Source organism: Cyanistes caeruleus, chromosome 11, assembly GCF_971803275.1.
Source record: "Cyanistes caeruleus chromosome 11, bCyaCae1.hap1.1, whole genome shotgun sequence".
Classification (NCBI taxonomy): Eukaryota; Metazoa; Chordata; class Aves; order Passeriformes; family Paridae; genus Cyanistes; species Cyanistes caeruleus.
In genome coordinates this window covers 20,401,908-20,425,748 of record NC_141711.1, presented here as the reverse complement: position 1 = coordinate 20,425,748, position 23,841 = coordinate 20,401,908, and the positions used below count along the sequence as shown (strand labels likewise).

Genomic DNA, 23,841 nt, shown 5'->3' with positions numbered 1-23,841 from the left:
TAATGACATCTCCTGTCCATTGCCTAAGCTGTAGCTCAGTAGAAATGCTGTGTGTAGGTGGAAGATGGAGTTTGTTTGGCAGGCTCTGTGCTGAGGGTCCCAGAGGTGAGCTTTGGGCAAGAGGGTTCTCTGAGAAGGAGCCAGAGGTTTGGGATGGCAGGAAGGGAGATGAGAAAGCCCAAGACACAGACACTGCCAGCATCTGGTTCCTCCCTGGGTGTGTGGGGAGAGGAAATCACAGGGACATTGAAGGCACTGAGAAATGATGAAATCTGTGATTGCTCTTTGATGGGCAAGAAGTTGAAGTTTTACTAAAATCAGGCCACATGTGTCAGCCCCATGCCTCCAGCAAACTATTTCTTTACTGCTGTGTTTTGTAATTGCTGTCCATCATGTTTACACATGGGGATGATGTGAAACTGGTGTGATGAGTCTGAGCTTTCTTTCTTATAGGCTTTGAGTTGATGCTACACAATTCAGTAATTTCTATAATTATCTCAAAGAAAAAAACCATGAATGTGCAGGAAAGAAATAAAAGTGGGGATGAGACACATTGCTAGCCAAGTGCTTTTTAAAAATGAGTAGAAAAAAAAAAAGAGAAAATTGTCACCTGGCTAGAAATATTAGAAGCTCTAACTTGGAGAACCCTTCACCCTACAACTCTTGGAGCTCTATGGAAGACTTACAGTGTTTGTAAGAGATGAACAGAGACTGTTTCTAGACCACAGAAATCTAGGGAATGTCTTTTTCCCTTTTGTTCAGTGTAATTTTTCCTACTGAGAAAAACCCAATCACTTGGTTAATTTTGCTTTGTGTAAACATCAGTAAATGCTTTTTCAGGGACTGGATGTTCTTTGCAGCTTGCACTCCCAAATATGAGATGTCTGATCTTCTCAGTTATTTCAGTCTTTTTTGAATTGCAGCTCAGATATTCCTAGTTTTTTCTATAGCCTGTAGTGATATATCTAACCCTGGTTGACAGTGGGCTTAAGTTTTGTGAACCTCCTGAAGACTCCAAGGCTACCAGGGGTCAAAATCTGCAGCTCTGTTCTAAGCAGTTAGCTTTGCAAAATTACAATCTAAAATCAGCATGTCTAGGACTGTTTTTTGCTAAAAAATGTTGGTACTGTCTTGTTGCCTTCTGCAGGTTTTTTGCACTAAATTGTCTGAAGCAGGGATTTCATCTGATGTGATAACAGGCATCTTCTCAAATATTTCTTCCATCTACTGTTTCCATGGACAATTTCTTCTTCCTGAGCTCAAAACAAGAATTACACAAGAATGGTAGGTAGCTGTCATTACAATTATTTTCAAAATACATTTTCAAGAAACTGTAGCGACCATAAGGCCTAGTCGAATTCCAAATTTTTTATTGTTTAATGCAGTAGTTACATTAGTTATTTAATATGTTAATGTGAAGTCTCTCAAACATTTCTGACTTAAGGAGTAGGCCTGAGCACTCAAAATTTCCAGAATACATTGTGAGCACTTTTTCAGTTCGAAGTTATTGCCAGAGCTGTTTTCCTTACTGCATTCTCACTCTCCTGTTACTGAAGTACTATGAAATTACAGTACTAGGAAGGAATGAAATTGCTTGTTTTGGCTCCAAAGCTGAAAGAAATATTTTCAAATACCAAATAAAATTTGGCTACTATAACAAGTTGCAGGTGGGACTTGTTGATTTTAGAGCTCTTTTCCAACCCTAATGATTCTGTAAGTTGTAGATAAGGCAGAAATGCAGTGATAGGTAGAAAGGTTAATTGTAAGTCAGATCTAGGAAACCAAATTTGAGGTGACAAATGGGCTGCATGGTGTCCTGCAGTCCCAGGTACCCTGGCTGACCAAGACAGCACCAGGGCTTGGCTCTCTCTTGGCTGAGTCCAGTCTTCACATGCTCATCAGTGATCAGAAGGAATAAATGAGTGCCTGACTTGCACTTGCAGGGATAACTGTAACAAAGGGGAGGAGAAGTGCAGAGTCTGGGAGTCAGAAGAGGACAGAAGCTTGGCAGCTGGCTGAAGACAGTCTTGCACAGGCAGACTGGGGGAGAATGGCTGGCTCTCTGCCTGGCAATGACTCTGCAGGAGAGAGATTTGTGCCTAATGCTGCTCAGCCTGGGCTTACTGGCCCCTGGGGATCTGAGCTGAACCATCTCTTTGCATTAAAACCAATTCAGATCTTTGAGTATGGTGGAAAAGGTTATTTTTGATAAGTACAAGTTTCCCACGAGATTCTGTGCTGGGCAGAAGAGATATGTAGATGTAGTCAGTCTGCTCTTCACTTAAGACAGTGAGGACAGAAATGCCATCCCTTTTACATCAGGATTCAGGTTGGAAGTTTCATCTAGGATATTGTATAGATTACCTTAAACTAAACTTAGCCTGTTTTGATTGCACACATGTGTAAGTGCTTGGGATGTGGGAGACAACTGTGGAAATCTCACAGCCGTGTTTTCTCTCTGAAGATACCATTGATTTCCAGAGATTTCAGTACTTACCTGTCTCTTCACCATAGGAGTGTCAACCCACGGCTGGGAGATATCCTGCAGAAACTTGCTCCTTTTCTGAAAATGTATGGAGAATATGTAAAGAACTTTGACAGGGCCATGGACATAGTGAACACATGTATGCAGCGCTCCTCTCCCTTCAAAGACGTTGTTCAGAATATACAGGTATGTTGTTAATTGGTATGAATAAGACTTGAGATTGTAATGGTTTAGGAATGATACTCCACAGTTTAGAGACTCCAATACCACACTGCCACTCCTTTGTTTTCCCTCTCTGCCCTTTTCCCTGCCCCTTCCCCTGGAGCATCTGAAGAGGAGAGCTGGAGGCACAAAAGGGAAAAATCGTGGGTTGAGGTAAGAACAATTTACTGGAAACACCAATGAGATAAGAAAACAAACAGTAAAAGCAACAATATTAATAATAAAAATAAAAGTGTACTAAAGAGAGAGTGCAGAGCTCAATCCAGCTGCAGCCATGTCACCCAAACCACTCCCTCCAGTCAGTGTGCCACACCTGCTCCACCATAAGGAGCCTTATCCTCTGAAGTGAGATCCTTTCTTCCAGCCTGGCAATGACCTGAGGTGTTATCCAGTAACACTGGGGCCCTGGCCACACCCACTCCTGCCTACTGGAAAAAATTAAGTTTCTGCTGGCTGGAATCAGGAGTGAGAGATCCTCACTTAATTCAGTGTGCTTATTTGTTTCCCAGTCCATGGACTGGGAAAACAAACACCTTGTCAAGATAATAAGACACTTACACTAAAAATACACAATTTCAGTGTCATTTCTTTCTTCTCTTTTGCTGGTATACAACTGTCACACAAGCTTGTTTTTTTTTGGTTTTTTTTTTTTATTATTATTTAATTTAATTTTTAATATGGCTTTAAACTGACAGAGGGCAGGGTTAGATGGGATATTGGAAAGTAATTCTTCCCTGTGAGGGTGGTGAGGCCCTGGCATAGGCTGCCTGGAGAAGCTGTGGCCCATCTCTGGAAGTGTTCAAGACCAGGCTGGGTGGGGCCTGGAGCAACCTGGGACAGTGGATGGGGGATTGGACTGGATGGTCTTCAAGGTCCCTTCCAACCCAAACCATTTCACAATTCTGTGATTTAAGAGGAGTATCAGAAATCACAGAATGAAACTTCACCCTTGGCCAAGCAATTCTGACTCTTTTGGATTTGTCTTCCTCATTTCTAACTTTATTTTTTTTTTAATAAATACATTTTCATTCTGAGGTGGGTGTGCTTAAGTTTGGATATGTCACTGACCACACCTGCTGTTTGCCTGGTTTTTCTGAGGTTTCCAAAGTGGCATGCTGCTCCTGGGATCACAGCTCCACGGGAGGATGCTTTACATAGATTTTCACGTGTTTACTCATGATTACACAAAAAGCTGCACAGTGAGAGGGGAAGAGCTCCAGTTATGCTAATGTCTCCATAAAACTGCTCTATCCTGCTCATCCCCTGGGCCAGCTGAGGGGATGCAGGCTCCAGCACACTCATGCCAGTCCTGGGAAAGCAGACACCATCCTTCAGGAGGGGAGGGCTGGCAAGGAGTGGGTTAAGCTGAGCAGGGATCACAGCTGCCTGCCCTAAATGGGGGCTGGGGGCCTGAATGACTGTGGCTGGGCCAGCTGTCGGGAATCAAGTAATCCCCTAGCAAGCTGGGGGAGGAGAGGCCCTGTGTGGAGGTTTAGGGCTGTGTCAGAGACTCAGACAGAAGTTTGGAGAAGCAGGGACTGGGGGAGGTCATTTCCTGCTACACTGCTGCTCTACATGGCCTTTTCTTACTCTTTTTCTGCCTGTACCCATCCTGCTCCCACTAAGGGCATGCACACCAGCACTGTGTTTTGCTGTCCTCAGCTTGTGGCAAGCCATGACTTTCTGCAGGGTAAATCCATTTGGGACTGTGTTTCCTACAGCACAGGCAACTCCCTTCTCCAAAATTCACCTGTCTCTTCCCACCAGCCAGCTTCCAACACAAATGATGTGTGTCACCTGTCGGTCTGCACTGGTTCAGGCCATGGGCAGCTTTGCTTGAGCAGAGCTCTTGCCAGGCAGTGTAGGCACTGGCAATACAGGCAGCCTGCTGATGGCAGAATTGCACTGGAGGATATTTAATCACACCTGCACAGCACCTTTTGCTCTGTTCTGCTCTGTTGCTCAGTGAGCATAGGTGTAGGAGGCAGAGATTGGACCCAGAATGCTTAGACCACCCATCTGACATATCTCTGCACTATCAAAAGCCACAATATTTTCAGCATACCAGTTGGGAGTGTGTTGTGATCCTTCAGGGATGCACTGTCTACCTAAGCTGCTAATGGAATACTGTATATATAATATACAGGTTAAGGCATTCACTGTTACTAATCATGTTAAATTAGGGAAAGCAGAAAACAAAAATCAAATGTTACTTATAAGCTGATGACTGTGACTTATCAAGTTTAGTCCCTTGAACTTCTGGAAGGATAGCCAATATTTTTCTCTCAGACATTCATCCCATTATCTCCTGCCTTGCTGTGAGAATGGAGCAAGTCAGCAGCATGCTGTGGGCTGGAATATTTATGAGGAAATTGCAGCTACTTGAAAGAAGTTCCTTTCTCTAAGAAACACACAGTAAAATTAACATGGTTGTAGAGAGGCTGTTTACACTAGAACAGACCACATTAGTTGCCTGATGTAAAAATAATGCTGTGTAGAAGAGCTGGTGTGTGTCTGTGGTTAACATGTTGCTGTGGAGTCAGATTACTTAGCTAGCAGAAACTTCCTGTGTGCTTTAAAGCAAGTAACTGATTCTTACTGAGATTGTCATCTCTCCTCTTTTAAATAGAAATACTCTTTCGCTTCACAGGATCCTATGAAAGCAAGTACACTGCAATACTCAGTGCCATTGTAGGCGGAGCACCTCGGTGCCTTATTGGATGGTGTTCAGTGTAATCAGACTCAAACCTCCTCCCCTTCTTGGCCTAGTGAAAAAGAAGTAGAATTTGAGAGATCTCTGCCTTTCAAAGCTGATGTGTGAGCAGTGTGTCTGCTGCTCATACAGTGAGCTCTGGCAAGCAATACATCCCTGGGGGCCTTCTAATTCCATGTATTTGGGAGAACAGTGCTGCACAGGGCCATGGATGGGAAGAGCTTTTCTGAGCCTTCTGAAGGAAGATAGTTGCATATCAGCAGAAAACACCGGACATGGGATGAAGATTCACATAAAACCTGCTAGCTCTGATACCTGCTGTAGGGCAGGAAGGAGGGGCTGGATCTGAGTGTGGTCTGAGGATGAAGAAGGCCAAGTGCTGGGTCCTGTCCTTGGTCACAAGAGCCCCTGCAGCTCCCAGCTGAGGCAGAGGGGCTGGAAAGGGCCCGGCAGGAAAGGCCCTGGGGGTGCTGGTGGCAGCAGCTGAACAGGAGCCCAGCTGGGCAAGAAGGACCAGGGCACCTTGGCCTGTTCCAGCCCCGCTGTGGCAGCAGGAGCAGGGCAGTGCCATCCCCTGTGCTGGGCTCTGCTGAGGCACCACCTCCAGTCCTGGGGTCAGTTCTGAGCCCCTCACAACAAGAAAGAGCTCGAGGGGCTGGAGCGTGTCCAGAGAAGGGAACGGAGCTGGGGAGGGGCTGAGGGAGCTGGGAAAGGGGCTCAGCCTGAAGAAAAGGAGGCTCAGGAGGGACCTTCAGGCTCTGCACAACTCCCTGACAGTGAGTTGTGGAACAAGGACTTTACGATTAAAATTGTAAAGCAGTATGTTTTATTCCAGCTGGGACACAGGGCATCATCCACCATGCACGCCTGTGTGATGGAGACAGGTTTCAGGTTCAGATACACATTGATCCCACAAGCCCACACCTCCCTGCCTGCCCATTCCCTGCCCATTCTCCACCTCCTGCTTCAGATTATAATGAGTCTGAATATGAATAATGAATCCACACCTCCTGGAGGTCACCAGCAGATGTCTTCTGATGAAGTAAAGACGTCTTCCTCAGTGTTCACTGGCTGACCTCTGTCTCTGGGCAGGGGCAGTGGGGGTTTGGCTTTCTCCCAGGTCAGTTTGCCCTGGACAAAACTAGAAGCCTGGTTCTTGCTGGCTTCTTAAACCACAGGTTTTGCTTTATGGGGTTTATCACAATACCTATGTGTTGCTTTACTGGGTTTTCACAATATACATCTTACCTTTATGGCCTTTACCTAGCAACTAAATTCCTCTGTGTTCTTTTACAAGCTGTTTCTACCTAACAAGTTACATTCCTATGTGTTCTTGCTACAAGTTGTTTCTGCCTTTAAAATAAGCTATATTTATGTTTCCCTCCACCTGCTTACACTTTATATGCTTTTAAAATTCTGAATTTTCATAAACATAATTTTTCCTATATCAACAGAAGGGTGGAGCCAGGGGTGGTCAGGCTCTGCTTCCAGGAAACAAGGGACAGGATAAGGGGAAATGACCTCAAGCTGTGCCAGGGGAAGGTTTAGATTGGATATTAGGGATAATTTCATAATGGAAAGGGTTGTCCAGCCCTGGCACAGGCTGCCCAGGGCAGTAATGGAATCACCACGCCTGGAGGGATTTAAAAGACATGCAGATGTGGTACTTGGGGACTTGATTTAGTGGTGGCCTTGGCAGTGTTATGTTTATGTTTGGACTTTATCATCTCATGGGTATTTTCCAACCTAATGAGTCTGTTGATCCATGATGGCTTGAGAAGCTCCTGTACACTCCTCTAGTTTTATGTGAATGGTCATTTTTCATTGCTGTTAAACACCAAAGGCAGGAAAAAAACAAACCCTCCTGTTCTTGTTTTCTCTGCATTACAGAAACAGGAAGTGTGTGGAAACCTGACTTTGCAGCATCACATGCTTGAACCAGTGCAAAGGATTCCTCGTTATGAGCTTCTCCTGAAGGACTACTTAAAGAAACTTCCAGAAGAATCTCCAGACAGGAAAGATGCTGAAAGTACATGTAAACTCCTCTCTGTCTAACAGCACAATGAAATCTTGGGCAGTTTTTTTCTTCACATGTTCAGATACTTACAACCAGGACTATGGTAGAAATGTAGAATTGAATTAATCAAATTTTTGCCAAAGGGATTTTGAATGCTTTTGGAGTTGAGAAGAAAAGGGTTGGAATACCTGCTCTAGGAATGAAAGCAGCTTTGGCAAATAAACAGCAACAATATGTTGAAGTTTGCTATAGTAGAACATCTAACACTTTAATGTTTAACCAATTATGTGGCCAAGGACAAAGACAGGAGGATATCCTTGCAGAGGCCAGAGGAGGAAAGGAGGAATGGTTTTAAATTTGTATTGTATTTAAATGTGTATTTCTTGCCAAGAAGGCCAGATAGACTATATTTATATGGTGAAACAGGAGAAATGGACTTCTCTTGATAACGAGGAGTTTTTGATCTCAGCCAAAACAGGGTCCATGTCACCATAAGCAGGCAAGCCCTATTTTAGGAAAACAGTCTTAAAAATATGCTTGGGAAGACTGGTGATGGGTTCTTTGTCACTGTGTGCTTTGGCTCATCTAGATTTTTAGGAGAGAAAGATGAAACATAGATCAGCTGAACAGGCAGAAGTGATTTTGTCTATAATTGCTTATGTATCATCAGTTTTGAAGGGAAAACAATTCTCAGAGAGCTGAACCCATCCCCCAAGGTGCTATTAAAAGATATAATCTAGAGAATGCTTAACTATTGGTACCTTTATTGCAGAGTCACTGGAGCTGATATCAACAGCAGCAAACCATTCCAACGCAGCCATCCGGAAGATGGTGAGTAGCAATTCCAGAATGGAACTGTGACCTGACTGAAACATTTGGCTAAACTGAGGGCCTCCCATTGCCACAGGCTCAGTACAGTAACTGGAGAGGAATATCTGACTGTCACTCAGGTTTTCAACATGTGTTGGGTGTCTGAGTTCTTTTTATTGTGAGTGCAGTTTTCTGTGGCTTTTTGGGCTTAAATTCCACTTCCCTCTTTCTTTAGGACCTAATGAGTTGAAAAAGGAAGTCTTCAAAAAAGACATTATTTGCTTTTCCTTGAAAAGTGTTGAAAGTATTCCAATTAGGCCCATTCACAAGGTGTCCTTGCAGATTTTCACACTGTTTTTTTAGTCCTACAGTTCTTTTACAGAATGAAGGTTGATTTGATTTGATTTGATTTTGGCTCATCTTAAGTGTACAGAATGTGCATTTTGCATGCATCAGTAGCTTCAGAAAGTGGTGCTTCAAAAGCTGTGCAGTCAGAGATGGAGATTTTGGACATTAGCACATGTTTTACATGTAGAAAAACCAGTGCATTACCATTAAAATAAATGGGCTTTATAGGTGCAGATGTTATCTCTTTGGTGCACCCGGGTGTCTCAGGACATTTTGTATCAAACAGGCCTGAAATGCTGTGTATCTGGCTTAGAACCCATTGAATATTTGGGGGAACAAGGTTTATATTTGCTTCCCCAGCTGGTGGGGACACCATGAGACCACGTTTCCTGTGGCTGCTATGTCTGTAACCAGCTGATGTCTGTGTATTGTCAGTATGTCTGAAAACACAGTGAGGAAACCATCTGTTTCTATTTGAGTCTGGCATGTTCTCTTGATAAGGACATATTTTGGTGGAAATTTTTCTGGTTAACAACTTTTCTTGGGGGCTGTGTACAGTATCTCTGCAGTTATCAGGAATATGAAACAACTCTTTGGCTCATTGGTTTCTGTGCTGGTTGCTTTTTCTGTTAGTAGACAAGAACCCATTGGAAAAGGCTACTTTAATAATTTTGCTGCTTGAGGTTCAAGCCAGACTGAAAGGAAAGTGAGTGCTGTAGCAAAATCTCCAGAAGTTAGTGGAGGGTTGAATTAATTGTTGGCTGTTCACTCCTGCTGTGGTGCAGTAGGAAAAATAAATCACGCTTCCATTATTTGGTAATGTACAGGTCTCCAATTTGGCCATTGATTTTATTGGACATTGCTTCTAAAATTCCAAAGATTAATATTTGGACTTGATCTTAGAGTTCTGTTTCAACCTTTATGGTTCTATGATACACATTTATTATTGAATAGTAATAGTCTAAAAGTATCAAATAAATTTATCTCAAAATGTCATTAAATGGTACAATCCAAGTATAAATAATCCAGTATGAGCAATCCAGAGTGGGGAATAGCACTGAAGAGTATGCAACAGGTTTTAATATAAATGCAAAGATATAGTGCAAGTGGAAGACAGTTTTCTTTCAACTTACATACACTTACCACAGAAATTAAATGGTGGGCAATAGACCACATGGAATAATTTTTTTAAATTTAAATTGATGGGGGTTTGTACCTGCAGGAAAAGATGCACAAGCTTTTGGAAGTCTATGAGCGCCTGGGTGGTGAAGAGGATATTGTTAACCCAGCCAATGAGCTCATTAAAGAAGGACACATTCAGAAACTTTCAGCAAAGAATGGCACAGCACAGGATAGGTATTTATTCCTGGTGAGTGTTTTAGTTGCTCTTTTATTTTCAGGGTTGTGCTCAGCTTGGATGGGCCTTACAGCATACTGGTCTAGTGGAAGGGGTCCCTTCTCATGGCAAGGGGTGGAATGAGATTGGCTTTAAGGTCCCTTCCAACCCAAACCATCCTTTGACTCTATGATTCTCTGGTATGTTTCCATCTTCCTAAGCTTAAAGACAAAAAGCATTCACCAGCTGAGCCCAGCTACTCCTTCTAAGCAGAAGTTTTGTAGCTTTTTTCCTCAAAAATTTATTTTTTCCTTCCTTGCTGTGCCTTCACTGATGCCTTGTCAGGCCCAAAGGGGTTTCTTCCATCTCCCTCTTCAGAGGCTGAGTGCCACAGGAGGTGGTTTCTTGCCAAACCACCTTGCTGACAGCTCTCACTGGCACTGGGAGAAGAGCTCTTTTATGGCAAATTCAGAAGGGAGAAGTGACTGGCTGATGTGTTTGTGTCTGCCCACTTCTATCAATAGTGATCCATCAGCCTCACTCTCACCTTAAATCTCTTCTTGAGAACTATGTCTTAAAATAAAACTCACCAGAGCCCTAAAGTTTGACGGTGCAGGCTGTGTGCAGCATGTAAGTGCCTGAGCTAAACTCTTGCCTCATTTCAGTTTAACAGCATGGTGCTGTACTGTGTGCCAAAACTGAGGCTGATCGGCCAGAAGTTCAGTGTCCGAGAGAAGATGGACATTGCAGGACTGCAGGTTTGCATCTCTTCCCATTTCCTAATGCACCTTGATAGCTTTGGGTCCCTGCTGAATCCAAACACGTAACATTATGTGAATGTAAAAATGGAATAAAATTCTCACACCTGGCTTTGGATCACTTTGGATCAGTGCAGCTTTTCCACTGTGAGAAAGACCTCAAGGTGCTGGAGTGTGTCCAGAGAGGCACAACAGAGCTGGGGAAGGGTCTGGAGCATAAATCTGATGAGAGAGCTGGGGGGATTCCGTCTGGAGCTATGGAGTGAGACCTTCTCACTTTCTACAACTGCCTGAAAGGTTTGTGTAGCCAGACGAGGGTTGGTCTCTTCTCATGGGTGACAGGATGAGAGGAGGTGGCTTCAAGTTGCACCCAGGGAGGTTTAGGTTGGATATTTGGGAATATTTCTTCACTGAAATGGTTGTCCAGCCCTGGCACAGACTGCCCAGGGAAGTGGTGAAGTCACCATCTCTGTTAGTGTTCAAAAAAACATGTGGATGTTGCACCTGAGGAAATGGTTTTGTGGTGAATGTGATGGTGCTGTTTTGATGGTTGGACTTGAGGATCTTAAAGATTTTTTCCAACCTTAATGATTCTATGATTCTGTCTCTTTTTGGGTTTTTTGGGTTGTTTGATGTTACGAACTGCTTTAACATAGAAGACCAGAAGAAACTAAGCCTCTGTGAATAAAATGGATTGAACCCAGAAAGGTTCAAAATATATTCCAAAACTTATTAAAACTAAACAAAGTTAGATGTTGATGCCAAAAAAAGTGATATATTTTATTTAACAGGAAAAGAGGCTAAGAGAAATTAAGAGAAAAGAAGGAAAGAAATAGAAAAAGAGGTGTGCACAGGTGGGGGACAGGGAGAGGGTGACTGGGGTTAGGTGGAAGCATATCACCCTTGCCAGGGTCCCAACAGCATTGCATTGCTCCCCTCCATCTGCTCTTCTTGGTGGTCCCCCTGCCACCCATTGCTGAAAAGTATGGAATCCAGTGGATTAATAAAGTGCTTTGGGCCAGGTGGGAATGCTCAGGTGCCTCTGGTGGGGAGGGCAACTTTGATGCTGTCCCTTGCAACTCTGTGATCTGTCAAATCATCTCTGGTGCAGGGTCTGGGGACCTCTTTGGGGAGTCTGTAATGGGCCATGACTCTGCTGTCCTTGGTGTGGATGCAGCTTTTCCCAGGGTGAAGGGGCCCACAGCTGAGCTCCTCTGTGCAGCTGGGGATGGGCATTCACTGTCTGATCAGAGACCTCCTCCAGACACACCCAAAACCTCTCCTACCCCCACCCTTTGGTGAGAGGGTCTGTTCCAGCCTGGCAGCTGATAGTCCTGAGGCTGTGGCCTCCACCCCAGGGTGCTAAGCTTGATCCCTCTGTGGATGTATTCTTCTCCCCTGAGTCACTTCATCTTATCTTCATCCATTAGCTGTGTAGGGCTCCAGTCAGGGTTTTGGTGGTTTTCTCTGCAGCTTTTGTACAGTTTTGCTATAACAGGCCAAAGTCTTTCATGAAGATGTTTAAGACATAAATTACAGCATTTCAGTCTCTGACAGTTGGGTTTTTAAAATTTTTATAAGAATCATTCAAAGGAGAGCAGAATAATGGTGACTGTGTGGCATGTTTGGATTGAGAGACTTGCCTTGTACCCTGGCTGGCACAGGAGCCACCTTCTCCCCCTACTGCTCTAGGACTCTTGGTGGTGGTACACACCCACAAGTTTTGTAGCAAGACAGGTAACTATGGAAACAGTCCCTTACTTTTTCTATTTGTATACTTTATTCCAAATGATCCTTTCAACTAAGCATTCCAAAGAATGACTGTATTTGTAAGTCATTAAAAAAGTTGGAAAGACAAGATCAGTGAGTAAAAAGCTGATGTGCTTTTTACAGGTCCAAGAAATTGCCAAGCAAAATGTGGCCCATACATTTTCCATAACAGGAAAAAAGAGATCATTGGAACTACAAGCCAGGTATGGTACTTGTTCTTTCTTTGAGGGTTTGTGAATATGTGTGGAGAAATTGATCTATGGGCTGTGCTAGTGTGACAGAACTTTAAATCACAAGGTGAGCAGCAGAGGTGGGTAACTTGGATATGTAAGAGAATGTTGGTCCTAAGTCAAAGTGTGTTGATTGCCTTTATTGAATGCTTACAGTGTTTATAGTAGTGCTTGTAGGGTCCATTGTGTGAACAACTCAAGTATTTTTGGCATTTGGTAATAATTACTGTCAAGAATTATCAATAATGTTTATAAATAGATAGCAGAGCTAAAAATATAATTAATATAAAGCTGTGAAGCTGGGAATTGAATTTACTGAAAATACTGTAAGTAGAATGATGATGTTTACTCTATTTTTCTTTTGTTTTAACAGGACAGAAGAGGAGAAGAAGGAATGGATTCATGTTAGTACAAAGCACCATTGATAAGGAGGGAATCACCATGCAGGCAGCATTTGAAATCATCATTTTGGGGTTCTGAATTAATGTGGCTGTGCAGGGAAGCTGGGTGGGCCAGTCTGATGGAGCTGCTCATGGAGAAGTGTGGAGCTCAGTCAGGGTCCCAGTGCTGACCAGTTGGCCCCAGAAATTGTCTGGGGGCTCCAGTGGGCTTCCCTTTCCTGCATTCCTCAGGCCCAGTATGAAAAGAGACTTTGTATATTCTTCCAGTTTGACTTGTGGAGACACTGTCTGATGGCAGTCTTTGTTTTTAACTGAAACAATAATGGCTTTAGCACCACCACTTAAGGTTTTTAAGTTTCCCTTTCATTTATACAAGTGTAAGGGTTTTTCACCAAATGATAATCCTACCTATGAGGGAAATTTTTTTTGTGATGCTTCTCATTTTTGCTGACATTTTTGTCTCAGGTCATTCAAGCCACAATAGAAAAGCACAAACAGAACAGTGAGACCTTCAGAGCTTTCAATAGCTCTTTTTCACAAGAGGAGGAGCATCTTCCTGATTCCTCAGTAAGTACCAGTGCTTCATTCTCCTTTGCCAGAACAATTTTACCTACAGTTAAGAACTGCACAGCTACCTTTAAATTAGTGGAGTCTTGTTCTGGATTTTTATATGACATTACAGGGCAGTCATCTCCATTTCTCTGGCTCTCAGATGTGTATCAGTCACAGCTACTAAGCCATGCAGATACAGAATAAATTACCCAGGACAATTCAATGCCCAAGACCCATCAGGCATGTTTTCCAGGCTGGTGGTTTTTTTTAGCAGAACAGGTATAATTCCTCAATGTTACAAGTGCTTAGCTGTCTAGAATGTTATTTGTGTCCCTGGGAGGTTTTATTCATTACTTTTCCCCATCTTGTCAGAGACATAGTTTGGGATTATTGCTTTGATGTTATTATTATTTAAAATATTTTAAAAACTTGGAAGGAAAATAACACATTTTAAAAGGATCTTAAAATACTGCCTTATAGATAGTAAATATATTTCAGAAAAATACTCTTCAACTAAATATGTAAAATAGTCTTGAAAGTTAATTGTTTCTCTACAGCCGTAAGGAATCACTGTGTTGTGTTTTTGTAGGTATTTTGTTTTAGAAGTATTCACATCAGGACAGCATCTCTCCATTCAGCTTGAAAATGATGGTGATAACCACAGGCATTTCCTACAAAGAGGAATGGGGCTTGGGAGAGCAAAATATTTAGATATATCATACAGTGCTGTCTGTGACTTTATGACTTCAGACATGGTGGGTCTTGGAGAAGAGGGAGAGAAGGGCCATCTGCAGGGATTCAACTTTGGAGCTTTTTGTCTTCCTCCTCCCTGGTCTTCCAAAATTGTTTAGGGCTTTTTTTTTTTGTTTTGGTACCTAACCATTTTTGACATCTCTCCTTGGAGGTTCAGGACTGATTTGGTGACTCAATAACCTGGATTTTTTATCTGACTGATTTCCCAGGGGCCTCAGGAGAGATGCTGGATATCCCTTTCATCCCAGCATAATCAGATTGACAGTGAAGATCTCAATAGAGTCTAGAATCCTTCTACTGATAGCAACCAGCAATGAGCCATTTTCAGAATCTGGCATAGTTTACTTATCCTGATATATTCATCAGCTAAAAATACGTGGGGAAAAAATTAGAAAATAATCCATTCATGCCGTTATTTTTCCATTAATTCATGGTTGCATTCAGAGCCAGGATGTTTTGATGGAAAAAAATCTTTTGCTAGTAAGCTAACTAATAAGCACACTTCTTTCTATGTAATTAAGAAACAGCATCTGGTCAAGTTCATTGTTACTATCTTGCTTTGTAAATTCAATTTGATTTTGCTTCTGTGTTCATGGTGTAGCTACATAATTATACACTTCATAAAAGCCAAACAGAGCAGGAGTCTGGTTTATCCCTGGCTGTGATATTAATGCTGTAATTTCTTTAATGCCAGAATACTAACCTGCATTTTTAGGACATTAGCTTCTCTAAATAATCGTCTTTGAAACTGATGTCACAGCTAAATGTGACAGTAATTGCTGTCAGTTGAAATGAGCTGAAAGTTCTTCTGTGAAGAAAACTGGACAAATACTGAGAACATTCTAACTGCAATGCACTGCACTGGGTAGCATCCACCAGACATCTATGGAATATTGGGCAGCAGCTTTAGAGGAGAAAGTAACCCTTTTTTTTCTCTTATGTGTCAAGAAACAGATATGCACTTGTGGATTCCTGGCTGAATCTGTGACAGGTACTAGAAAGTAGCCTGTAAAAAAGAGTCAGATTGGTTTTTTCCCCATCCTTGGCCATATATTTTCTCTGTTACAGTGCTTAGGACTGGTTGCAGTTCATGACCAGTGCATGCAACTCTGACCATGCTTGTGTTTCCCTGCTGACTCACATGAGCTCATATCAGCATTCAGGGTTGGTGTCAGCCTGAAATCTGCCTACAGAAAACTTATGCTTTCTGGGAGGTGCAGAGATGTGAAATTTTACCTACTCTTAAGATTATGGCAGTGCAGGTCTTCAGCAATTAATGAACTCTCAGCTGTCAGGAGAGCAATTGCCAGTGTCATTGCCAGGCAGGGTAATGGTAGCAGTTGTCTTTTCAAAAAGTTTTTTAGAAAGCTTTCAGGTTCCCATGTGGTTTAGTTTCTCCATTTTTACCTGCAGCATTTCCAGGCTATGTGAAAGGTGTTTTTAAAAGCTGTCTAAAAATGTTCCCAAGGAAAAGGACCTCTTTTACCATTTCTTCATCTCAGAAGAGCTGGAAGCTCCTGGTGTGGTGATGGACCCAGCTTGTGCAGTCTTGGAAGGCTGGCAAGGAAAAGTGCTGCAGAGAGCTGAGCTCTGTGGAAGTGGCATCCCTAGGATTTGAGACTGAGACTGCTTCTGTTAGTTAAATCATGAATATTAGATGCTGAATCATCATTATTCCCTCTGCTGTTTCTTTCCCCATAGATCTGGGGTGGTTCTGACAAACATGTCAATAACTGTATTCTTACCAGATTTGAGACACTGTGAGTGGTAATGGTAACTTAACAGGGAGAAGCCCTTTTGAAATATTTTCCAGGTAAGAGTAGAGGGTATTTGATTTTCAGCCCATTATTCCAAATAAACAGACAGACATGGGGATCTGAATAGGCAACTGGACAAATTTACTCTTCCCTAAATTTGCTGGGGGTTTTCTTGAGCTCTTCTTCAAACTGTGTTTTTTTTCTCCACATTTCTTGTGGAGAAAATGTCTTTTTCTCCACATTTCTTTTTCCAAGACCCATCACAGTGCACAGGTGTCCTTTTACTAGGGAGAGTAAAACACTGGGTTGATTGGGATTCCAGTGAAAAGAACCCCCTTTGCAGAGGACAGTGGAACTGATGATGCGAATGCCTTAGGTTTGCTGGGTGTTTTAAGAGGCAGAAATAGGTGATTAGAACTGAGTAGTGGTGCTTCCCTTAATTCAGTCAAATTCCCTGAAGAAGTGCTCTAGGTCAGCACAGCCCTGCCCCCAGGAGATGCATATGTTCCTTTCCTTGTTCTAAAGAGTTGATTGATTCTATTAGAATATAAATAGATCCAATGAGGCATCAGAATTAATTTGGCCACTTAAACAGAGATTAAACCTTCTTGCTTGAAAATGAAATGAAGCCAAAATGCACTGGCCATTTGGATTATCTTGAAATTAGAGATGTTGTCTGATTGGCAAAGGAAGAATTACCTATGGAAACAACAGGAGAATTTATCATAAAGAATCTAATAGTTTGAGAACCCCGTGTAAACTAGCAAACTCCCTGTAAATTAATTACAGATAAGGTGGTTTTCCTTTTTTTTTAGAATGTATGATTTTGATACTTAATGTACAAAGCTTGTTTTTTGCCCTCTGTATGTTTTCAATACTATTGAATGTGTATATATCTAAATATATGGCATACATATAGATATATGAATATTATATATGGACTCTATAGGAATATATATAGATATACAAACACCTATGTGCCTTTAGTACATATACATCACTATAACTGAACAAATAGAAATGCCATTTTGTATTTATTTAGGGATTGAGATGTATTGTGAAGAAGAGAAACTTAACAGAGTGATGTTTTACTGGAATAAATTTTGTTCCTCTCAGAATAAAGTGCCTTCACAGAGCCCTTGCTGGTCTGGCTGGCAGGCTCCAGTAGAGAAGTGTCCTTCAAACCATGGCACTGGCTTTCTGCAGCAATTCAGTGCCATCTGTAAAATCATCAACATCAGAGCCCACCTCATATTTGAGCACATGTGCAACATGTGCACCAGGGCTGCTGGAAGGTGTCCCTGCTCATGGCAGGGGGCTGGAACAAGATGAGCTTTAAGGTCCCTTTCAACTCAGACTATTCTATGATTCTGCAATCTGAATTAAACTCTGCTCACAAGCAAAGAGTTGAGGGGCTGAAAGCAAAGTCTTTTTCTTCCCCCCTCCCTTGGTTTTTGTTTTGGGTTTTTATGGGGGTGTAGCTTTTTTGGTGGGATTTTTTTGGTTTTTTGGGAGGGTTTTTTTGTTTTGTTTTTTTCAGTGTTTAATATATTTGAGGATGAATGTCCATGTTGAATCTGTTGTGTGTCATTGTGTTTCTCCTCAGATAGCCAGCACCAGCTCAGTGGAATCAATGCCAGGAGCAGATGGTGGTGGTGCATTAGGAGGGGTGAGTAACTTGAAGCTAATACTTTATTCAGAGCAGTGTTGGGAGGTGGGTTAAGTTTGTTTTGTAGCAGGAAAAAAAATCATACTTCAGTATAGGTTTTATAGGTGTAGTAGTTTAGATTTGCCCATTTGAGTTTCTCAGCCAATACACCAAATATTGTGGTGGGTTTTAGCCCTGGCTGAAATCACCAGGGCACTTACTCATTTCTTGCAGAGATCCAGATTAGGAGAAGGGCAAAGCAGGCTTAAAATTTAAAAGGTATGAAGAAACTTTATTAACAGGACTACAGAAATAGAAGCATCAGAGTAAAACTTCGTTTTCTCCCCCTGCCCAACTTCTTTCCTTTCTCAACTGACCACATAAAGACAAAACCTGGGATCTTAATGCAGTACCAACTATACAATAGTCTTTCATCAATCCTTGTAGGGAGAGAAGTTTTCTTTTGTCATACTATGGAGACTTCTCTACAAGAAAGTTTTCTCATGGCTTTTCATTCCTATGAATAGCAGCCATCCAGGAAAAGTTCTGCAATGTGAAACTCCTCCCATTTTCACAGCCCTCCTAGAGGTGTGTCCATGGGCCATGAACTCATGAGGTATTAGATTGAGTTATTCAAAGGCAAAGGTTCTCTTCATCTGTCTCTGTGATCATCTCTGGGAACAGAGGTTTTCTTCTTCTCTCCCTGTGGGCCAAAGGGTCTTCATCAACTCTCATTTCTCTCTCTGTTCAAGCTTCTCATGGGATCACAGCTACTCCAACATCTGCTTGGCTTCATCAGTGGATGCCTCTGTCACATTTACAGTTTGAATACTCCATCCCCCCATACTCTCTCATGAATTAAAGGGGATATTTCAGTGTATCGTTGTCCATCTCCATGGCCCTACCAAGAGGATTATTTCAGCCCCTTTAGGGCATCTCCTCATTCTTCTTCCATCTGAGGCTTGACTCTTTCTTTACTGACCTTGGTGTTTTGTCTTTTTATGTGTCATCACTCTTTTTCTGTCCCTGGAGGGAGATCAAGGTCTGCAGGTCTCATCTGTGCAGTGACAGTGTTAAATCTCACCAGGCCTGCAGATGGGCAGTGGCCGTGGCAGTCACAGTGTTGGGTTTCAGGTGTTGGATTCCAGGTGTTGGGTTTCAGGTGTTGGGTTTCAGGTGTTGGATTCCAGTTGTTGGATTTCAGGTGTAGGATTTCAGGTGTTTGGTTTCAGGTGTTGGGTTTCAGGTGTTGGGTTTCAGGTGTTGGGTTTCAGGTGTTGGATTTCAGGTGTAGGATTTCAGGTGTTGGATTTCAGGTGTTGGATTTCAGGTGTTGGATTCCAGGTGTTGGGTTTCAGGTGTTGGGTTTCAGGTGTTGGATTCCAGGTGTTGGGTTTCAGGTGTTGGGTTTCAGGTGTAGGATTTCAGGTGCTGGATTTCAGGTGTTGGGTTTCAGGTGTAGGATTTCAGGTGTTGGATTTCAGGTGTTGGGTTTCAGCTGTAGGATTTCAGGTGCTGAGTTTCAGGTGTTGGATTTCAGGTGCTGGGTTTCTGGTGTTGGATTTCAGGTGTTGGATTTCAGGTGTTGGGTTTCAGGTGTTGGATTTCAGGTGCTGGGTTTCTGGTGTTGGATTTCAGGTGTTGGATTTCATGCTGTGCTGGGCCCCTCCTTCGCCATTTGCAGCATAAGGGAATTTGAATCCTGCTCAGATGTGTCACAAAAAACAGCAAATAACCTCTCCAACTGATTTGCTGGGTTAGAAAGCTGACTTTATTAACTGCTGGATGCGTGGGGGTTTCTTCTCAAATCATGCAGAAACTTCTTAAAGTAACATAGCTCAGGTAGTGGATATATGCTGCATCAGAATTGATTCCTTCAGTTTGTAGCACTGGGTTTGGAGAGGGGGGAGGTTTGTGTGAGCTTTGTTTGTTTGTTTGTTTTTCCTGGGGATTTTTTTGTAGTTTTTTGGTTGGTTGGTTGGTTTTTTGTGCATGTGTTTAAATTGTGATAGGGAGTTACACTGATTATTTGAAGGAAGAAGGGAAAAAAGATACCAGAAAACCTATGTGTTTAATGCTGTTGTATTGTGTAACTCTGAATTTCTCCTCCAGAGCCAAATTTTGAGTATCACTGCTTCCACAGTATGCTTTCCATGTTTTTGCTAGTGCAGAGGAAGAGATGATAGTATTTTTGTATGTCTCTGGCCTGTAAAACATTGGCTGCCACAAAAGCAAAATAGTCTTTCAAGGGTATTATTCATTTTGCTCAGTAAAACAGCTATGACTGCTGCTGAGGCAAACCCAAGGGTTACACCTTAATAAGGTCTATTTTTTATCATTCTTATCTCTCTCTTCTAGATAAAAAGACTTTCAGGAAATGCCTAGGGTTGGTTGAATCTACTGAAAATTAGCCTCAACAAGAACAACCACCAAAAATACCCTTACCTGTAGAGACATGCTATAGGATGTTATGTATTAGCATGGCTATTTTAGTAACAAAGGAGCCATTTAGCAGCTCCACCAGACCTCTGGCCAAGCTTGGAACCTTCTGGTAGAATGCACAGTGTCAATGCAAAGCCATTAGACAAGCCAGAAACCTGACCTATACAAAAAGCAAGTTGTGTTTGTGATTAGTGTGCTTCTTACTGGTTATTTTTTTTGTTACTTCATATTTTCACTAAACAATCTTTTCCTTATTTATAGTCAGTTTTGTGATTAGTGTTTTGTGCCTTGAGTTACAGATGCTGTATTTAGTGGGCTACTTAAAAAAAAAAAAATAGATGTTTTATAGTATTAAAATAACCCAAACCCACATAAAAATTTTGGTTGGTCTTAAGTATCTTCAGGAAATGTAAATTTTATTTGTAATTGAATTAACAAATTGTATCTTTTTAGTTGATTATAAATATTTGTGTCAGTGATTTGAATAGCATATCTTGGTATGTTAAGTAATTTTCCTTAAATCATGCATTTAAAGAAAAATTTAATTTCTGACATAGAAATAAAAATGGAGTTATCAAAACGATAAAGGTAAAAATACCCAAAATTGTGTAGTATTGATTCTGGGCTCTAATGTTGCTAAAAATGGATAATATCAATGAGAATAATGAAAATGTTAGTTGCAGCTTCAGAAAAGATGAATTTTTAGTGCTGCCATCCCTTTAGTAGCAGCTCAGTGAGAGCACAAGCAATGCATGGTGTGCTCAACAGCTTCACGTGCAAACCACTTGGTGGTGGTGGTGGCCAGAGAACTGGGAGTGCCTTCCTGTTCTTCCCCAGCCTGCTTGAGAGGCTTCTGGGATTTTCTTCAGCATTTGCATAAGCAGACAGTGAAATCCTACTGCAGGAAGGATCATCTCCATCTCTACGTCAATCCACCTTTTGCTGGATTGTCTTGCTGCTCTGCGCTGCTGGTGAAGGTTATGCTCAGACTTCTGTGTGCAGGAGGAAATATGAGCCTATGGAAATGGTTTTACATGTAGTCTTGCATGTATAATGTTGGCATGTAGAGAAACAAACTGAAAGGTTACAAAGTACAAAATTCGCTATATAATTTAATATAATTTTTCGCTTATAGTAAGCATTTCCAGAAGCACTTGCTGATGTTCTACACCATTGTGGGTTACTTCAAGTAATTAATTTATAAATGGAAAATACAGCTGTAAGAGAATAATGAGAAGGAAAATAACTAAAACTGCTTTGTAGCTCATGTGTCTGCTCATGTAAGAGTCTCATCAGACAGTATTTATGAGTACATGAACAACATTGGGGCTGAATTTCTACTTGCTGGGCCAGACAGAATGAAATACCTGAGCACAGAGCAGCTGTGGCTGCCCCTGGATCCCTGGAAGTGCCCAAGGCCAGGTTGGACAGGGCTTGGAGCAGCCTAGGACAGTGGGAGGTGTCCCTGCCATGGCAGGATGGGACTGGATGGGCTTAAAGGTCACTTACTACCCCAAACCATTCTGGGACTGTGTGATTCTCCAATGATATAGTGAGTAATAAATAATGATAACAGCAGCCCACTGGTTTTCTTGCTGTTCTTACCAGCTTTTTGGTGATTCTTCCCTGCATTTCAGAAGCAAATGGAGGCAGCATAAGTTCACTAAGTTCAGATGTCTGCTCACCTAAGAAGGCCTTCATCATGCAGTTACATGAGTTGTACCTCTTGCTAGGCTATATTCCATTTTTCCATCAAAATTTTAATATTGGAGGAAACTGTCATGATTTAGAGAGTTAAATGCAGTAGAGTAAAAGCAAGCAGTCAAAGCAGCCTGGTGTGAAAGAAGTAGATCCTGGCTCTGAACAGATTTTATGTGAGTGTATTATTCAAGCTCATTAGTATCAAGAAGCTGAAGTGAAGGCAGCTCTGTGTTATCACCCCTTTTAAAAGGCATCAGCAATAAATAAAGTAGCTTGTGTAATAAAGGACACAGTTGCAAAGTGACTGTTAAATTTATCCACAATGGACAATGTGAGTTACAGTGCATGTCCTTGTTTGTTACAAAAGCCCCTCTGTTCAGATGATGTGTTAAGAGCATGTGGTAAGGTCACCTGAACCATCCCTGGGTGGGATGAGGGCACTTCCAGTGCAGGATGGTCTCCTCGTTTTCACAGGAATGGACAGAAGTTTTTTTTAAATTCTTTTTCAGTGTCAGCAGTTAAATAACGTATTATTGAAAAAGTCTTTCTTCTAAAATAGCTCACTGGAATTTGCCAAGTAATAAAGACTTTTTCATATTTATTATCTTTTCTGCAACTACAACAACAATGTTTCAAACTCATGTTCTCACTGTATTCTGACAATATTGTTGAGAAATACTGTGAACTATTGCTGGCATTCATCAAACACTTAAAGACATCTTTATACAGTGCCTTGTGTTTTTGTGATCTGAACATTGCGTTGGCAAGTTAATCACAGAATCATGGAATGGTTTGGGATGAAAGGGACCCTAAAAATCATCTCATTCCAGCCCCCACTGTGAGCAGAGACACTTTCCACTGGATGAGGTTGCTCAGAGCTGAATCCAGCCTGGCCTTGAACACCTCCAGGCTTGTCAAGTCCAGTTTATGCTGGATCCAGTAATGATATTCTATTTACCAGGAAATGGTCCAATAGTGTTTGCTGAGTGACTTTAGGTACCAGTTTGGATTTAGAGGCTAACCTTACCTGGCCACCTAGACAGCAGATAGTGCAGATGTTTCTGGTGTGGGTGTCCCTGCCTTCCTGAGGAGTTTTATGCTTCATCTTGGGCTGGGAGGGAGCCTAATAAAACTCCTAAATTAAGCATTTGAAGTTGGATGGTGCAAAGTCCACTCCCAATACCATTCATTTCTTCAGTCAAGCCATTTTCCCCAAAATCTTCACATCTCCTCCCCACCAAGGGAGGAAAGTTTACAACACACTCACAAAGTCAACATGTACCTTGAAAAAGAAAGAGGTGAGTGCTGGAAGGGAAGCTTTTTCTTGAGGCCATTTCTCCATCTCCCCACTGACAGACAGGGAGGAGAGACTGTTCCATGGCAGTAAGGACATGAGTGGGCAGAGAGGGGCTGAGATCACATAATGTCCCCCCAAGACCCCTGATGGTTGAGCGAGAACTCCAGCTGAGACAAGCAGCAGAGTCATGCAGATTCTTTCCTAGAAAGGAGTGAACCCCATCTTTGTCAGTGGAACTCCATGAACAATTTTGTCATTTTCCAATTATTATTTTTTAATCACGTACTTGTACTTTTAATTTCAGAGTGATTCCTCTAGGAAATCTTCCAAATCCAAGCGAGACAAAGAGAAACAGTCTTGTAAGAGCTGCAGTGAGAGCTTTAACTCCATCACGAAGAGGCGGCACCACTGTAAGCAGTGTGGGGCAGTAAGTATCCCAGCACGCTCAGCTCCTGGGTTTCTTCTGCAGACACCATTGAAGACCATTTTTTATTTTTTCAGTCCAGAGACTAATAGTCATTCTGCTTCATGGCAAGTCATCAGAGCAGGCTTTTCCACTTGCTTTACTCTCTCATTATCAGGGGGAAAAGAGCAAAACTGG

General features: G+C 42.0%; 2 protein-coding genes across 8 annotated transcripts in view; both read left to right on the top strand.

Moving 5' to 3' along the window:
• Positions 1 to 23,841, top strand: part of FGD3 (FYVE, RhoGEF and PH domain containing 3) — a 96,279-nt gene that overhangs the window by 60,747 nt on the left and 11,691 nt on the right. For all 7 annotated transcript variants that reach the window (XR_015275060.1, XR_002867651.2, XM_086846324.1 and 4 more), the window contains exons 6-16: positions 1,148 to 1,284; positions 2,515 to 2,671; positions 7,311 to 7,449; positions 8,210 to 8,268; positions 9,818 to 9,964; positions 10,597 to 10,689; positions 12,583 to 12,662; positions 13,063 to 13,093; positions 13,556 to 13,657; positions 17,759 to 17,821; positions 23,545 to 23,667. Coding sequence is in view for 5 of the 7 variants with exons in the window: in XM_086846324.1 (XP_086702450.1) it covers positions 1,148 to 1,284; positions 2,515 to 2,671; positions 7,311 to 7,449; positions 8,210 to 8,268; positions 9,818 to 9,964; positions 10,597 to 10,689; positions 12,583 to 12,662; positions 13,063 to 13,093; positions 13,556 to 13,657; positions 17,759 to 17,821; positions 23,545 to 23,667 (1,131 nt within the window). In the remaining 2 variants the exon portion in view is untranslated. The remainder of the gene's footprint in view (positions 1 to 1,147; positions 1,285 to 2,514; positions 2,672 to 7,310; positions 7,450 to 8,209; positions 8,269 to 9,817; positions 9,965 to 10,596; positions 10,690 to 12,582; positions 12,663 to 13,062; positions 13,094 to 13,555; positions 13,658 to 17,758; positions 17,822 to 23,544; positions 23,668 to 23,841) is intronic.
• The window catches only part of SUSD3 (sushi domain containing 3), a 50,218-nt gene continuing 45,633 nt past the window's right edge, over positions 19,257 to 23,841 (top strand). Inside the window, exon 1 of the mRNA XM_086846328.1 lies at positions 19,257 to 19,284. The gene's annotated coding sequence lies outside the window, so the exon portion shown is untranslated. The remainder of the gene's footprint in view (positions 19,285 to 23,841) is intronic.